We start from the raw sequence: 18,265 nt of genomic DNA, 5'->3' as shown, positions 1-18,265 counted from the left end.
CACTTTTTCCTTTGCAAGGAATAAACCATGGTTGGCTCTTACAAGCAATCACATGAGGGGAAAGAAGCATGTGCCAGAAAGAGAAAATGTAGCCTGAAATAATACTGAGAAGGGAAAGGAAGTCCTAGAAAATGCTGAGGTGAAGGAAAGAAGGTCAGACTATCAGACTATAGAAAATTAGAACCTACTGTTTTCTCTCCAAACTTTGTTTTGAAATCTTGAGAAAAACTTTTGCTCTTTGGCAAATGCAGGACAAGCAAAGTTTCTATAATTTTTCATAGTTTTAATCCACATAGTAAAAAAAATAACTATTTTGTGTTGGCAGCTTGGTACATGGAAGTTGGGTGAAATATCCTTAGACATCAGATGAGAAATTGTGTTCACATTTTTACCAAGATTTCAGAGCAGTAAACAGTCTGCCCCCTTGGACCTCTGTCTCTTTTGAACTTGATTGGGTTTTGTTTGTTTGTTTGTTTTACTTGCCAGCTGAGGAAAGTTCACTTTTCTTATCTTCAAGTGAGACATTTGCCACTGGGGTTGTGGGGAAACATGTCAATAGATTGGCTGGCTTTATTTCATTCTAAACAAATAATACAACAACATCCCTTCTTCCACTTTACAGACTCTTCTTTTGTGACATAATTTAAAAGGAAATGGAAAAACCAAACACAGCATGAAGGTTTCTCTGCCTGATGTACAGAGGCCACAATTAATAGGCAATATAATATTCTAGAAGTAGAAATATCCAGATTTCATCTTACCACATGCTATATCTAATGACCAGTGTTCAATGTGATTATTGAACAGAAAATTCTTTTTAATATTTTGGTTTCAGATTATGTAATTAAGGATTATTTTCTTTATCACTTAAGAAATAAATGCATTTGAAGTCTAAAGATGCTTAGGATGATTAGAAAGCAATCCTGAAAAATTCAACTGTGCACTATTTGTTCAGTCAACTGTAAATGCCCCCAATAGCCTAAATTACAAATTGGACCTTTGTATACACACAAGGAGAGCTCACAGGTCAAGACAGAGCCAAAGGCATGAATAGAGTTCTCTTTCCAGTTTCTGTCCATGTGACTGACTTATCATGTCCATCTTTAATATTTAAGTTAACATTCAAGTGTTCTCTTCTATAAAGAAAATAATGCTTTAATTCTCTGTATGCTCTGTATGTATGTAGGGTCCCAGAGGAGAGACTGGTGTGAAAGGCGAGAAAGGAGGTCTGGGAAGTAAAGGTCCTCAGGTATGTAATGAGAGAAAATGACTGCATCTGGCTTTGATCCTGGCTTTCATATGGATGTCTTTGCAGTTTCTTTTCTGCAGAAGGAGTTATTTACTGCTTGTGAACCAGCAAAATTTTGAGTTCAGTATTCAGTGTGATTGAAGGCCACATCATATTGTGGTCTATACCTTGCAGGGTGGGCTGTCTTTCTGTCAGGCACAGAGGTGGAAGATGGCTTCTAGCCCTCTTTGCCTCAACATCTCAGCCATTATTGTGGGTTAAAAATTCCTCCTCTGTAGAAATCAGGTCATGCCACTCCCCTGATCTCCTCAAGGGCTTCCCATTGCACCAAGAATACAACTTTCTTCAGTGCTCCTCAACCTAGATACACATGATAATCTCCTGGGAAGATTATAAAACACTCCACCATCATTTAAATCAGAATTTCTTTTTTTTTTTTTTTTGTTTAGTTGGGGTTTTTTTTTTCATTTTTTTTATTTGCTTATTTTCAGCGTAATAGTGCTCATTGTTTTTGCACCACACCCAGTGCTCCATGCAGTACGTGCCCTCCCTATTACCCACCACCTGGTTCCTCAACCTCCCACCCCTCCCCACCCCTTCAAAACCCTCATGTTGTTTTTCAGAGTCCATAGTCTCTCATGGTTCATCTCCCCTTCTAATTTCCCTCAACTCCCTTCTCCTCTCCATCTCCCCATATCCTCCATGTTATTTCTCATGCTCCACAAATAAGTGAGACCATATGATACTTGACTCTCTCTGCTTGACTTATTTCGCTCAGCATAATCTCTTCCAGTCCCGTCCATGTTGCTACAAAAGTTGGGTATTCATCCTTTCTGATGGAGGCATAATACTCCATCGTGTATATGGACCACATCTTCCTTATCCATTCATCCGTTGAGGGGCATCTTGGTTCTTTCCACAGTTTGGCGACCGTGGACATTGCTGCAATAAACATTGGAGTACAGATGGCTCTTCTTTCCCTACATCTGTATCCTTGGGGTAAATACCCAGCAGTGCAATTGCAGGGTCATAGGGAAGCTCTATTCTTAATTTCTTGAGGAATCTCCACACTGTTCTCCAAAGTGGCTGCACTAACTTGCATTCCCACCAACAGTGTAAGAGGTTTCCCCTTTCTCCACATCCTCTCCAACACATGTTGTTTCCTGTCTTGCTAATTTTGGCTATTCTAACTGGTGTCAGGTGGTATCTCAATGTAGTTTTAATTTGAATCTCCCTGATGGCTGGTGATGATGAACATTTTTTCATGTGTCTGATAGCCATTTGTAAATCAGAATTTCTGAAGGTAAGACCAGGGTATCAGTGATTTTAAATTCTCCCCAGGCGATTCTAGTAGACAGACCCAGTGCTGGTACTGACTTTCTCACATCACTTCACCAAATTTAAAGTGTCTGAGAATCACCTGGACAAATCACTGAAGTGCTGATTCTGATCAGTAGGTCTGGGGTGGGTCCTGAGGTTCTACACTTCCAGTGAGCTCCTGGTCAGTACTGATGCTGTTTGGTTCCCAGACCACACACTGAGTAGCAGATCCCTACATGATCTGGCCTTTGCCTAACTGTTATTATATTTGTTTAGCTTTTTGTCTCCCCTTCTACACTGTAAACGCTCTGAAGGCCAGAACTTTGTCTTACTTGTACTCTATCCCAGAGCCTAGAACGACAGGGCTGCCACATGGTAGAGCTCAGCATGTATTTATATAATAAATATAATAATTATTATTATATATTATAATATTTACTTATAATGAATGAGACACAATTGGGACATGCTCTTGACTAATGGGATAAATATGTTCCTTTGTGTCCATCAGGTAGTGGTCCAACTATAAGTGACCATGTTCATCATCAAAATATTTAAGAAACTATTTGCATAAAACATTTGCATAAAAAATTTTTTTTCAAAAAACATCTGCAAAAATATCAAGTCCATACTAAATTCAGAGTCCACGTCAGACCAAATTAGGAAAGAATGAATGGACAAGCCTTTCCAGTGCTATAGGAATCTTTGGGTACATTACTTAAACCGAGAACCTGGTAGGAGAGGAGGCTGAACTTCTGTTAGTGGTGGTGAACATGCATGCAGCTCACACAATGAAAAACTTCAAAAATGTTCCTTCTTTATACATCTGGTACTGTTTGCTCTTCTGATCCTATTTGTCAAGGGTGGTATGCATTTCCCTATCCTGGCCAGGTCGAGGAAAGAGTCCACTGTCTCTTTGGGGACCAGAGGGGACCCCGACTCCTCCAGCCCCAGGTCTCATGATGCAATATTTTAAACCCTATTAATTACTGCTCATCAGGATATTTGTTCCCAGTTTGATGAACATACTCCTTCAAACAGCATGAAAACTTTAAAAATTTCATTGTAGAACTAAATTGAAAATTAACAGTTTTGTATTCACATCCTGAATCATTAAAAACTTGCTGGCAACATGAGTTAGGATTAAAAAAAAAAAAAACCAACAAATGCCAAGGGAAACATATATCAGGTGATTATCTCATCTATTTATATAAAATACTAAGATGTAGATGGGTTGAAATCCAAAGAACTTGGTAATTCTCTTCTTCTAGAAACCAAAATTGTATCCAAGTGACTGTTGCTCAAGTAAGTTATTCCATTTGTCCTGTAGTGTACTTGTTTGAGTGAGACCCCTTTAATCTTGCTCTGGCAAGATTGGTTATAGTTATAAATCATTCAACCTCTTGGCATTGCCAACTATAGTCAAAAGGCACTACTTCTCTCTACCTCTTCCATTTATCTGGCTAGAAACCATGGTTTTCTTTCTTTGCTTGCTTGTCTTGAAATACCCTTGTCAACACAGTGAAAGTGCTATTTCAAAGATGTGTAGAAGTTTCTATATTCAGGACATGATGAATGGGATCTCAAAATTGTTGTTTCCAAAGGAAAACCACAGGAGACAAACACAACCAGGCATACAAGAGAGTGTTATTCTTTATTGGCTCTATAAATTCACTGACATAGGCTTAAGAACTAGCCTCTTAAGTGGAATAACAGGAGGGTTTTTTGTTTTGTTTTTTAAGTAAGCTCATGCCCAGCATGGAGCCCTACATGGGTCTTGAACTCACAACCCTGAGATGAAGACCTGAGCTGATATCAAGAGTCAGATGCTTAACCAACTGAGCCACCCAGGCATCCCTCACAGGAGTGTTTTTTAACTGAAGACTTTAATTTTTTCTTAGTATATACATTTAGAAAAAAGCACGTGATTTCTGTTGATAGTGTTCTGAACGCTTATTAATTTATGCAGTGTTGGGGCATTCTGAATAAATCAAAATGTATTAATCCATGTATTAGTCCAAATGTGTTAGTCCATGGCACAATGAAAAAGAAGGTATAACTTTGAAAAGAACAGCATATTCTTTTATACCTTCCTTTGTTCCCCTGTTTGGTATACCCTAGGGTACTACACTGATGTAATCAATGCCTAGAAAAGGAATGGAATGGAGCACTGGGTGTTGTGCAAAAACAATGAATACTGTTACGCTGAAAAAATAAATAAATTAATTAAAAAATAAAGGAATGGAAAATCAGACATACTTAGTAATTCTAGTTTGTACTAGAATCATTCTTAGTTGTTTTAGTGAAATAATCACTAATGTCACATGCAATATCAAGAAATGTTGGAATTATTCCATGCAAATTTGGAACACAAAGTAGAATTTCTGTTGTCATCTTTATAGAGCATAACATAGTGGTCAAGGGCATAGTGCCTGAAATCAAGCTGCCTGGGTTTGCCAGTTTTGTACCTTCCTAGGTGTGTGGCCTTGGGTAATTTATTTAACCTTTCTGTGCCTCATTTTTCTCTGGTATAAAATAAGGATGGTGGTAATAGGTGAAAATTAAATGGTTTAATATAGGTTGGTTCTTAGAACAGTGCCTGCAACATAGTAAGCACTATGTTAAGTGTTTATTACTACTATATTGCATCAGTATTACCTAATTTAGCAGGGACATTTTATGCCCAAAGCACGAGAGTCTCCAATCCAAGGAAGGCCATGATAATAATAACAATATAACAATGTGTAATCTGAACTGCAACGGTTGGATTTCATCATTCTGTGTAATCTAGGGTGGATGATCCATCAACCATTCCTTTCACTCAAATATTTGCTGAGTGCTTCCTGTATGTAAGTCCTATATTGTACGATATATAGTAGGATCCTACAGTAGGATAAAAGCACATGCTCCCAAGGCACCTGGGTGGCTCAGTGGGTTAAGCGTCTGCCTTCAGCCCAGGTCATGATCCCAGCATCCTGGGACTGGGCTCCCTGCTCCATGGGGAGTCTGCTTCACAGTCCCGCTGCTTTTGCATTCTCGCTCACTCACTTGCTCTCCCTCCAAATAAATAAATAAAAGATTTTAAAGAAAAAAAATAAAGGACATGCTCCCAATCTCATAAAGGTCACCAACACAAATAGTTGAGATGTGACGTACTAAATGCTAAAACGGAATTACACCCAGGGTAGAGTGGTGGGAGCAAGAACGGTATTAGAGCAGGAGAAGAGTGATTTACCTTTTGCAGGATAGGGAGGTGTTTTCCAGGTGACCAAAGGAGAGGCAGGCATCTGGGAAAAGGAGCCGGGTAATCTAAAAAGAGATATCAAAGTGAGTTGGGGAACTGTAAATGATTCAACATGGATGGAGTATAGGATGCATGAAAGATTAGAAGTTGAGGTTAGAGGCTATGTCTTAGGTTAGCACTGTCAAGATCAACATCTTGGATATCTTGGGGTTTGTTCTTGCATTAGCCCACCTCTTGCTGGCTCTAGTCTTTTCTTTTCTTTTTTTTTTTTTTAAGATTTTATTTATTTATTTGACAGATCACAAGTAGGCAGAGAGGCAGGCAGAGAGAGAGAAGGGAGGAAGCAGGCTCCCCGCTGAGCAGAGAGCCCTATGCAGGGCACGATCCCAGGACCCTGAGATCATGACCTGAGCCGAAGGCAGAGGCTTTAACCCACTGAGCCACCCAGGTGCCCCTAGTCTTTTATTTTCTAAGAATTAACTCATATCGGACTCTTAAAAACATTGAGCATTTAATCTCCTTGGGTAGCTCCAGCCCAGCCTGACAACTTACTGATTGTCAGTGTAGGCAGTTTTACCCCATGAAAATAAGTGGCAGGTTTCCTTTTGAACATGAGAAGATCCTAAATCTCTTGTGCCTTGTGTGGCCATATTCCATCCAAAGTCAGGGTGTCCTTGGCACTGCCCCAGTCATTAATCCCAAACTCCTACTTCAATCCTTTCTGATAAGATGCTATCTAAGGACAGTTTTTAAAAACATTTAAACTTTAAACATATCCTATCATCACTTAACACTTGTATTAACCAGTTGTGATTGCAGAAGGCTCTGTGTCAGAGTCAAAACATGAGCAATGGACCACCAGCCCAAGTTCTGAGAGTGAAGAGTAGATCTGGTCCCAGCCTCCTGCATCAATCTTGGAGATTCATATTTTTAAAACTCCAGTCTCAGACGGTGCATGATTAGTAGAGTTTGAGAATCCTGTCCCAGATACAGGTCTCAAACAGCAGAAAGAGTGGCCAAGAGGTAAGTGTAGAGTCAGAATCAGGTTTAGCTCCCTTCTTAGCCTCCTGTTTGGTGATTTGGAGTTAAATGCTTTAACAATCTGATTTTTATTTGTAAACAGTATTGTCAGTCATATGTATCTCATTGTGATTGAGAAAGCATGTATAATGTCAATATATACTTCTGAACATAGTGCTTTTCACAAAATAAAAGCTCAATAAAAGGCTGCCATTACAACAAAGCCAATAAAGATTTCACCTCTAGCTAGTGCCCTTTTCCTTTAAATGCCCTAATTTTCTCTTTATATTCCATAGATGCTCTTGCCCTCAAATCAAAGCAATTTTTGACTCCTTGATATCTTGGGGTGTCAGGGAGTTTTTTATCTTTCCTTTAAAAACATGGTCCCTATACAATCAGCAGTATTTGAGTAGTTAATACATCCGGGTAACCATTCATGGAGCTTGAGACCCATTCAAGGAGTCACAAATCCCAGTCTGGTACTTTGTGTGGTCCTGCACAGGAAATAGAATTATGTTTTCTGGTGTTCAGATGACCATGCCCTGTCTGCATGTATGCATCCATCCATCTAAGAACTCTTACATTTTGGAGGGCTTTCAAACAGGATAATCTCTCATTGTTCTTGTGGATACTTAAAGTGACTACACATGAGGGAATCTCCCTGAAATTTCCTTCATCTCATGGAGCTGGTTATGTTGGAAGGAAGCCCAGAAGGTGATCTCTTAGGCAAGACTTCCAATTTTCCCCTTATTGTCAAGGACAGTTGAAATCTATTTTATCCTTCTGTGAAGTACATAAAATATGTAATATGGAAAATCAAACTAACATATCATTTTATCTCTCTTGGGGGTTATTCCTGGATAGGTGCATGGATAGCTAGATGAATGGATGGGTGCATTGATGGGTTCTAGATATTGTACTAAGTTCCAGAGATAGGAAGCCAATTGTGTATACCCCTTCCTTCAAGAACATAATGGGCTAATATCTAGTAGATGAGAGAAAGAAATAAATGAACAATTACACACAAAGTGGAGAGACAGTTTTTCAGGACAGTTGTAAGACCAAACAGAGTCAAGGGGTTCAGGTATTCTTGAAACAGTGATGCTAACGGTGAGATTTTCACAAGAGGGAGATTGTGTCTAGACAGAAAAATGAACCAGCTAAGGAGAGAACTTGCACAAGTGTGAAGACCTAAGACAACAAGAAGTATTTGGTGACTGCAGATGGTTTGTGCATAAACATATTGAAGTGATTGAAGTAGTCTCGGATGACTATGGAGACCTGCAATACCAACATTTTAAGGGATTTTGTATATTAATAAATATCATCAACTTTATTCTGAAGGCTACTCAGAATTCGGTATTTCAGAAAAAGTGGTAGCATCAGCCTGACATTCTAAAGCAAAAGGGAAAATGGATTAGAGAGAGGCTACCGTCATGGAATCCAGGAATTTAGACAGAACGAAGAAAGCCCTGAAGGTAGGTGATAGCAATAGGAATGGAAGAGAGAAGGCAGGTGATCGAGGAAGAGAGATGGGTATAGAAAGGCAGTAGAATCTGTAGGACTTGTAACTGATAGGTTTTGAGAGATAAGCTAAGGAAGGGCCCTAGGATGATTCCGAAGTTTCCAGCTTGGGATTCAGGGAGGAAAAGGGTGGCACCATTCCTTAAAAAGAGAATATGAAACCAAGCATGACTTGGTTTCATATTCTCTTTTTATCTTTGGCAGATAATTATCTGCCAAAGTAAGTATAAGTATAATTATCTTTGGCAATCAATTCCTATGAGATATCCAAGAGACATTTTAATATACGAGTCTGGCTTTTAGTTGAGTGGTTTGAGCAGGAGATCCAGGTATTTAGGAGTTATTTTGTAAAGTAGTGGTTATGTGAATCTATGGGGGTGTCACTCAGGAGGATGGGATTAAATGAGAAAATAAGGTCCAAGGATGGAGCCTCAGGGTACATGGAAATTTAGGAGGCAAATGGAGAAGAGACCAGAAAGGGACCAGGAAGTCCATGGTGTTACAGAAATTAAGGGAAAAGTTTCAAAGAATACATGATCAAATTCAAATAAGGTAAGAACAGAAAACAGTCTAATTAGATCAAATATAAAGGTCATGGGACCTAGCCCCAGGCACTGGCGGAAGTGAGATTTCCAAGGGAAAGTGTTGAGAGCTATGGAAGGTGAAGAAATTGAGATCTTCTTTTGAGATAAAGGAGAGAAAACTGTGGAAGGATCATTATTATCTTCCCTCAGTGACCAATATACTATTCAACAGTCTTTCCTACTAGGAAACTTTTTGTTCAACTTACTACATTTTTTATTTTTTTAAGACAAAAAGGTTAATATCATAATTTTTTTCTGAATAAGATTTGCTAAGTATCATGCTTACTACACAGATTTGGTTTATTTATTTTTAAATTCAGCAACCGTGGCCAAAAAAGGGGGGGGGGAAGATTTTATTTATTTGACAAAGAGGGAACACAAGCAGGGGGAGTGGGAGAGGGAGAAACAGGTTTCTTGCTGAGCAGAGAGACCAATGTGGGGCTGATCCCAGCACCCTGGGATAATGAAATGAACCAAAGGCAGGCACTTAAGGACTAAGCCACCCAGGCACTCCCTCAAAAAAAATTTTTTTTGAAAATGATTTCAATTCACTGGTGTTGAGATTATTTACAAGTACCTATGTAAACATTTTAACCGCAAGATTTCTGTTGCCATGTTTGGATATTCCAAAATCTGATCCCGAGTGTTAATAACTCAAGAAAGCAGTTGGGCTATCTCTGAATTGGGATTTTTAAGTGTTCAGCTCTAAAGCTATCCCAATAAACTTGCTATATACCAAATAGATTTTCCATATGTGTGTGTGGTATGTTTATCCCTCTATTTAACTTTTGTTATGTTCTTCAATAAGATCTTAAAGCTGTCTTTATATAGGTCTTTAATCTTTCTTGTTAAATTCTACATATTTTATAGTTTTTATTTTTGCTAATGGTAAATGGGAATTTATGTACATTTACTTTTCTAACTTATCAGTAGGAAAGAGAGAACTTTTTCAGAATATTTATCTGGTATGCCTGAACATATCTTGTTATTAATGCTAATTATTTTGGTGAAGTTTCTTGAGCTTTCTATTGGACAAATTATATTGTTTGCAAGTAAATAAAAGTTTATCTTAAAAAAATCCTTTCTACCAAAACAAGGAACCAGACAGAATACAGTTAAAGGCAAATGTCACTTGGAATGCCTTCTTTAAATGTTAGACATTTTAGCAACATCTGCTGCAAAAGCAAAACAGTGAGAATGTAAAATCTCTTTGGAAAAGAAGACTCACCAGAAAGCATGATCATTTAAGCCACATCTGTCATGAATTACTTTATTAATTTTCTTTTATTTACTAGTTTTTATTTGACAGCTGTGATACTTTTTTCCAGAGCAGAAATCAATAAAGCCATAACTCTTTTCCCATCTGTGGTTCATTTTCCTCTTAGAAGAGACACAAAGGATTTAGGGGAAATCTGCTTTATGTTCTGCTATATTTGCAATCCTTGTTTTGTTTCAGGGGCCTCCGGGACCAGGAGGAGAAGCAGGGAATCCAGGCCATTTGGGAAGCCAAGGAAATAAAGTAGGTAACATTCTTTAAGCCCACCAAAGTTAAGGTTTACTCCTCAAAGTAACAAAGTCTGGTTGTATTAGCCAGAGCACTTTAAACACAAAGGAGAACCTCTTATTGCCCCGACACCCTGGGTTGATTCTTAGAGAGCCAGCAACATCTAAGGATGTGGGTGTGGACCATAGTGAGATCAAGGATTCCAGCTCAGCATAATTTCATGACGGGCTACACCCAGCCGTGGCTGGGGAGACCTCAGGGAAGAAAGACTATTCTAGGGGCAGGTCTTCCTTTGCCCCTCTCCACTCCCCTCCTGTCTTCTTTTCTTCTTTGTTTCCTCCATGCATGCAAACATTTGTGCACACCTTTTAAGACAAAGTCACTCTACTGTTATTCTGTTGGATTAGAAACTCAGCTTCAGGAGAGTAGATATCTTTGACTGTTTGCTCACTGATGGATCCCTAGTACTTTGAACAGTTCCTGGCATGCAACTGCTTAGTAAATATTTGCTTAATGAAAGAATTTCTGGGTTGTATAATAGATATGACATGGAATCAATCCCCATGGAATTTAGAATATTTTCAAGACAATCATCTATGACATGAAGTAGACCAGTATATGGGTCTGAGAATGGAAATTTAAATATAGTATTGGTGAAGTATTTTGGGGCTGGGGAAAGAAACATCATAGAGGATACAGACTTGGAGCAGACCCTAGAAGATAAGAAAGATTTTGACAAGCAGAGAGGAGGCATGAAGGATTTCAGGGAGAAGAAACTATGTGAATGAAAGCACAGGGTTGGAAAATTCTGGGTGTGGGTATTTGGGGAAAATGATCCTGTCTTATAGGCACATTAAAAAAAAAGTCTGTGGTCACTTACTTTATTAGGTAGCCAGTACAGTGTTGTTACAATTTTTTTAATGGAGTGTTTGAACACAGCCAGACTTGGGAGGATTTTGAACAGGCCACTCAGTGTAGAAATATTTTGAAGGCTGAGGGATTGGCAGATAGGAGACTAATGGGTGTGTTCTAACAGTCTCCAAGACAAGCAGCGATTGGATGACTCAAGAGGGTGAGGATAGGAGGGGCTCATGATGATTCTGGAGGACTCTGCCATTAGGGAACTCAGGTAGAGAGAAGAGGGCTAGATGACTTGTGGACTTCCGGCATGAGTGTAGTACCCTCCCGGAAGTAGGAAAGTCATGAGAAAGAGTGGTGTCAGAATGAAGGGCACCATTTGTTTGGGGGAATAAAGGAAAGAGTTTAGGGCTGGTGGGAGATGCAGTTTCAGAGGCATTTGGAGTTTTAAGAAGACTCTTGGTGGTGTCTCTTTGTAAGAAAGGGAAAGAAATGCATACTGGATGCTGAGAAGAAGAGTTGAGGAAGGAGAGGTCAAATATATCACCTGGTACAGAACAGATAAAGAAGGGGGAGTGAAGTAACCATTATCTCTGGTAGCTAAGATGCTCCAAAGAATATTTTCAAAAATGTAGCATTTGAGAGGAGGAGAAAGAAAGTGAAAGAGTCTACAAAGGGACTAAATAATGTGTTGGTGAGGAAGAAATGGATTCAGGGCTATAAACTACTTTTTTTTTTTTAGAATTTATTTATTTATTTGACAGAGAGAGAGATCACAAGTAGGCAGAGAGGCAGGCAGAGAGAGAAGGAAGCAGTCTCCCCGCTGAGCAGAGAGCCCGATGCGGGGCTCGATCCCAGGACCCTGAGATCATGACCTGAGCTGAAGGCAGAGGCTTAAACCACTGAGCCACTCAGGTGCCCCTATAAACTACTTTTTGAAGAAGCTAGGCTTGGGGACAAGGGAAGTACATTAATTATCAGTCTAGCACAGACTGAAGCTGGGTATTTGTTTTCTTTTTTTTTAAGATTTTTATTTATTTATTTGAGAGAGATAATGTGAGAAAGAGCATGAGAGGGGAGAAGGTCAGAGGAAGAAGCAGACTCCCTGTGGAGCTGGGAGCCCTGTGCAGGACTCGATCCTGGGATTCCAGGATCATGACCTGAGCCAAAGGCAGTGGCGTAACCAACTGAACCACCCAGGCACCCTGGGAATTTTTCAATGATAGGAAAACCTGTATAGTATATGTCTGAGCAAAGAAGACAAAAACAGAGAGAAAGAAGTTTGATGATGTCAGAATAGATAATTAATGGAGAAATTCCTTGACCCAGAGGATGAGAATGAGGGCATGAGAAGAGGGGCTAGCTTTGTAATGAAGATCTGCTAAGAAGGACTAAAATATTGGATGCCAGCTGTCGAGTTGCAAGGACCATTGACTGGAGGGTGAAATGAGACAGATGGAAAACAGGGATCATCAACTCCAAGAGTGAAGGATTCCTAGAGCATGCACTGTAGCAGTAGTAGTCTGAAAAAGAAAGTTTAGAACAGAGACAACTGCTGCCTTCTCACCCTCAAGGAGGCTGCAGGAGAAGTGGTGTCACTGATGAGAATCAAATTTATCTTACAGTAAGGAAAGATGTATGTCTGTGTGCAGATGTCACGAATGCGTACGGAAAGTTTGCTTCTGAAATGAAAGCACTCCAAAGGGTGTGGCAGAAGGAACCAGGAGAGAGGTAGGCAGGAATGGAGGGTTATAGGTGAGGGTCAGTTATAGGTGCGAGTGTAGAAGGAAATAGATAGGAGCAGGGTAGTTGTGCCAAAAAGATCATTATTAATAAGAGGGACTTTTATTTTTTTTTAAATTTTTTATTTTATTTATTTGACAGAAAGAGAGATCACAAGTAGGCAGAGAGGTAGGCAGAGAGAGGAGGAAGCAGGCTCCCTGTGAAGCAGAGAGCCCGACGCGGGGCTCGATCCCAGGACCCTGAGATCATGACCTGAGCCGAAGGCAGTGGCTTAATCCACTGAGCCACCCAGGCGCCCCAAGAGGGACTTTTAAGGGGGGCAAGAATTTGGAAACAAGTGCCCGCAAAGCAAGCCCAAATCCTTTGGGAAGTCCCAAGATAAATCGAGTCCTCTAGATTCATTGTTAACTGAGATGAGCCCCAAACACTTAATCCTACATTATTCCAATAAGCTCAAGTTCCCAGGGAGGCAAGCAAATTTAGGGATTAATCCTGGGTTCAATGACTGGCTATACTAATAACAAAGTGACCCTGATCAAGTCATATGGCTTCCCTTGTTTCCCTACCTTAAAGCAGATGTTCTCAAAGTTCACTGTGTATAAGAATCTGTGTATACTGTGTATAAGATGAGAAGCTTATTTTAAAAGACATATTCTTGGGCTCCATTACCAGAGACTGTACCGGGTGGCGGGGGGCGGGGGGGGGGCAGGAATTTCCTTTGCATGTGGACCTGAGGGAATTGAGAGGTAGGTAGCCTCCAAAGAATACTTTGAGAGTCACTACCCTGAAAGAAAGATATCAGGGAAGGTGATCTTCTGTTTCCCATCCATGAGACCCGATTCTATTTTAGTCTCAGAGTTCAATACTGGTGGACATTTGTCCATTTGTCCACTTTTCACACTTAACCGGGTTGCATTTCTATCCATAAAAATGACCTAACCACTCCCACTCCTTAAGTGTGGGCTGCACGCACTTCTGCACGCCTTCTTCCAAAGAGTATATTATGGGAAGGGCAGGGCGGGGATAACTTGACCAACACTACCTCAGCCAAGTGGTCAAGGTTAATATCAATAATGATCCTGTGTTGACAATATGTTCTCTTGATAATGTTGTGCTGAGAATGGCACTTAACCTCTGTGGTCTTTACTCCTAAAACCCATAAAACCCAATTTAATCATGAGAAAAACCCCAGTTGAGGGATACCTTACAGACTATCTGAATTTATTCCTCACAACTGTCAAGGTCATCAAAAACAAGGAAAATCTGATAAACTGTGTTACAGTGAGCTTAAGGAGACATGATGTGGTATACTGGATAGGATCCAGGAACAGAAAAAAGATGTCAGATAAAAACTTAAAAAAAAAAAAATCTGAACAAAGTATGGGTTTAGTTAATAATAATGAATCAATATTCCTTTATGCATTGTAATAAACACATCCTACTAATGTAACTAATACAATGTTAACAATAAGGGAAGCTAGATGTTGAGTATCTAGGAACTCTCTGTACTACTTAAACATTTCTATAAATCTAAAATTTTAAGGGTTTTCTTTTTTAAAGGAGTTAACCTTCTTTTGTAAAGCTGTGTTAACTTTAACTTTCCCAAGTAGCTGGACTTGACTCAATAATACTGAGATTGATTTATAACCCACAGTAGATGTTCTACTAGTCAGAAGTCAGGAACTGTTGCCATGGATGTCGTGCTACCATGGTTATCTTGATCAGCACTTCAAGCTAGGTTAGTAAGCCTGTTGTCTTTGCAGCAGCCAGATTATTTGACGGATCATCTTGGAAACAATTTTGTTAATTTTTTTAAACAGTACAGAGCTTCCTCTTTGACTCATGGTAAGACATTTCCAAGGGTGTGGTCCATGGCACTGAGCTGCCAAGATGGCAGACTGCACTAAACAATGCATCAGACTTGCTGGGACTTCATTCATCAATGGAGGAGACCTCACTGGCCAACCACAGCAATTCTTCGCATTACTTACACAACTCACAGTCCTGACCACAAACCTGTTGTCACTGTGTGTGATGCACATGGATGCAATTATATAACTAACTGTTGTCTTAGTACCATCACTTCCAATTTCCTTTACAAAACACACACACACACATACACACATGCACAGACAGCAGCAAACTAATAAGGACATGTTTCATTCTATTTGACAGGGAGAACCTGGAGATTTGGGAGAAAAAGGAGCTGTTGGCCTCCCAGGTCCTCGAGGCTTGCCGGTTTGTGTTGGATCGCTACTTTTGAGCTGGCACTTGGAATCTTCTAGTTCAATAGATGTCCCATGTGGTTCTCTAAAGAGTGCATTAAAGATACCACCCCAGTCTAGCCTGAGAGCCTTCTGGAAACTGAGATATTATCCTCAACTTGGACTGATTCCTTAGCCAGCTCTCCTAAGGCAGCAGCTTCCCTGGTACCAAACATCCTGGCTGGGATGCTTTGAAGCTAAATGATAAACTGGACAAAATTTATGTTTAGCATCCCCATAACCCTTCTCCCATTCTTTCCTCCCATCAGAACCTGCTCATCAGAAACCCAGCCCACACTCCTCTAGCGCTCAGGACTTTTCACAAAGACCTTCTGCAAGGGTCTGACAGTAGCCTCTGGCCAGGCATTTAGGAGGTCTTATTCCCATCTAACAAACTGAAAGGTATTTAAAGTACAGGTGTTAAACAGAAGAGCTAACATGACTACCTCCTTCTATTGGGATTATGGTATGCCTGAAATTTTCCCATTCAGTCTTCATAATTACACCATGGGTAGTTATAATTTTTAGTCCCATTTTACAGATGATACAAGTGAGCCTCAGGGACAATGCACCATCTCTCTCTGTCATTGAGAGTTGCCTTTAGTGCCATTATGTTAGTGGCATTATGTTAGTACCAAATGTTAGTGGCCAGCCCCAGAGAGAGAATCCACTTCTTTCTTTCTCCCAATCAAACCAGAAAACTGCGTGTATTATTCTCATGTGAGGAGGCTTGCCTCCAGTTTGTAGTCTGGGATATTTGTAAATAATGCCTTTGTTTACAGGGTGATGATGGCAACCCAGGTTACGGTAGCGTTGGAAGTAAAGGAACAAAGGTAAGACACATTGACTGGAATCTGGACATTTCCGTTTGTTTTCTCTTGCTTGTTTTGGTTTTGTGGTCTTTGTTTTTGACACATTCAAGAGAGAAAAAAAAGGGAGTGAATAGGGCAGTCTTGGACATTTGGAGATAGATTTTGATAATTTATTTGTTGATATCCCTTGGAGACTGTGGTAAAAGAAAAAAACAATTTGATGGCTTAAGGTGCAGGCAACAACTGAAACTTGAAAATTAATTTTCTATTCCTTTGCAAAGATGTGTGGCCAGGGCCTGACTTGTTCCAACCCGAACAGTGCATCTAATCTTACAGCTCTGTGCTATGCTTTACTTAGGGAGGCAATCCAAAGTTCTCTTCTTAGTATGTTTAACCATTGGTAAGAGGTTTTTACAGCATCTTTCTAAATGCATTGGGCCAAGCCATAACTCAAAAATAAAACTTTTAACTTTGCGGTGCATAAACAATGAATCTTGGAACATGAAAAAAAATTAAGATGTTAAAAAAATTACAACTTTGTATTTTGAACATTTAAGTGTCTGGAAGTGAGATCGATAAGTTTACAAAACCAGTGATTCCTATATACTAACAATTACCACTTAGAAACCATATTAACAATACCCACAAAAACATAATAGAGTTAAGAATATCCTTTCTGCAAAATGTTTGAGACCTACAACAAAAAAATTACTGAAATTAAAAACTTCACTAAATGAAGACGTCCAAATTCTGTTGGAAGGTTTGAAACATTTTAAAGGATCAATTTAATTCCAAGTGAAATCCCACTAGGAATGATGCAAGAGGCTGTCTGGAAGGATAAACAAACCCCAAAAAATCTAAAATTTCTTTGAAAAAAGAAATCACTAATGAATGAGACATTTCCACAGAAATTTTTTTTGAATAGGGAATTAATTGAAAACAAATTCAGTATCTGATAAAGGGAAATATTGAGTAGCTTATGGCACTAAAATATTAGCCACTTTTTAAAATGAATGTTTATGAAGTTTACAATTATGTGACAGTATCAAGTAAGAAACCAGGATATAAAAAAAAATCAAAAAGAATATTTAACCCAATTTTGCTAAAAATGCATTTTGAAGAGCTTAAAGAAAATACAGCATTTATAATGGTTCTGGGTAGTAAGATTTTAGATGATTTTGTATTTTATATATGTTTGAGGAGACTCTACCTATAATAATCAGAAACTAAACTTTAAATAAATTATTTTCATCAAATGGGGATTGTCAAACGTCTTCAGTTATAGTCCCTGGACTAAGTAAGGTAAACAGAAGCCTAGAAAACCAAGGATCTAGGCTTCTCAAATTTCTCCATTGAAATATGTGTTAAGAAGACTGTTTCAGAAACATTTGACCATCTGGCCAGCTGTCCTGTTAAATGCCTTCAGTAGAAGGAGAGCTGATTTGTAGTTCCTCAGATGTGCACATTTATCCAATTATCTAGGTTGTCATGATATTTTGGTATAAATAGCTTAATTTAGAAATTGGAGCTAGTTTCTCAAATAGTGCTGTACAGTTTAATTTTTAGTTGTTTTGGCCCTCTCTTGATTCAGAGATGCTAAAACCAAGTAAGGCAGCAGGTAAAATTAAAGTCAGCATAAATCTACTTTGGTGATGTGTGCAAATATTAATTTTCTATGCTGTCAATTATAGGGGCAAGAAGGATTTCCCGGAGAAAGTGGACCTAAGGTACCGTGTACTTCATATTAAGTAGAGATCAATTAGAAATTACTCCTGAGGCTATAAAATGTATCACAGGATAATAGAAGGATAATTATAAAATGAATAGAAAGAACCTTTAGGGGCACATGGGTGGCTCAATCAGTTAGGTATCCAACTTTTGATTCTGGCTCAGGTCATGATCTCGGAGTTGTGAGATTCAGCCCCTCATCCGGCTCCACGCTCAGTGAGGGATTCTCTCTAAAGAAAGAAAGGGAGAAATCTTTATGAGGAAAATGGGGAAGACAGAAACAGACTTTTTAAAAATTTTAATTTCTAGTTTTTAAATTTGTAAGTAAAGGAAGAAATAATCCTTATTTTTTTCTTCTCATGTGGACTCCTTCTCCTCTATCATATGTATTTTCTTCTTTGCTCAAAGAAAGTAA

At 39.1% G+C, this 18,265-nt stretch overlaps 1 protein-coding gene across 1 annotated transcript in view; it reads left to right on the top strand.

Moving 5' to 3' along the window:
• The window catches only part of LOC123940957 (collagen alpha-6(VI) chain), a 157,341-nt gene that overhangs the window by 85,980 nt on the left and 53,096 nt on the right, over positions 1–18,265 (top strand). The window contains exons 24-28 of the mRNA XM_046004037.1: positions 1,187–1,249; positions 10,398–10,460; positions 15,222–15,284; positions 16,093–16,143; positions 17,814–17,849. Of these exons, the coding sequence (XP_045859993.1) occupies positions 1,187–1,249; positions 10,398–10,460; positions 15,222–15,284; positions 16,093–16,143; positions 17,814–17,849 (276 nt within the window). The remainder of the gene's footprint in view (positions 1–1,186; positions 1,250–10,397; positions 10,461–15,221; positions 15,285–16,092; positions 16,144–17,813; positions 17,850–18,265) is intronic.

This window comes from Meles meles, chromosome 4 (assembly GCF_922984935.1).
Source record: "Meles meles chromosome 4, mMelMel3.1 paternal haplotype, whole genome shotgun sequence".
In the NCBI taxonomy this organism is placed as follows: domain Eukaryota; kingdom Metazoa; phylum Chordata; class Mammalia; order Carnivora; family Mustelidae; genus Meles; species Meles meles.
The sequence above is the reverse complement of the archived record's forward strand: the minus strand, read 5'-3'. Positions and strand labels throughout refer to the sequence as shown.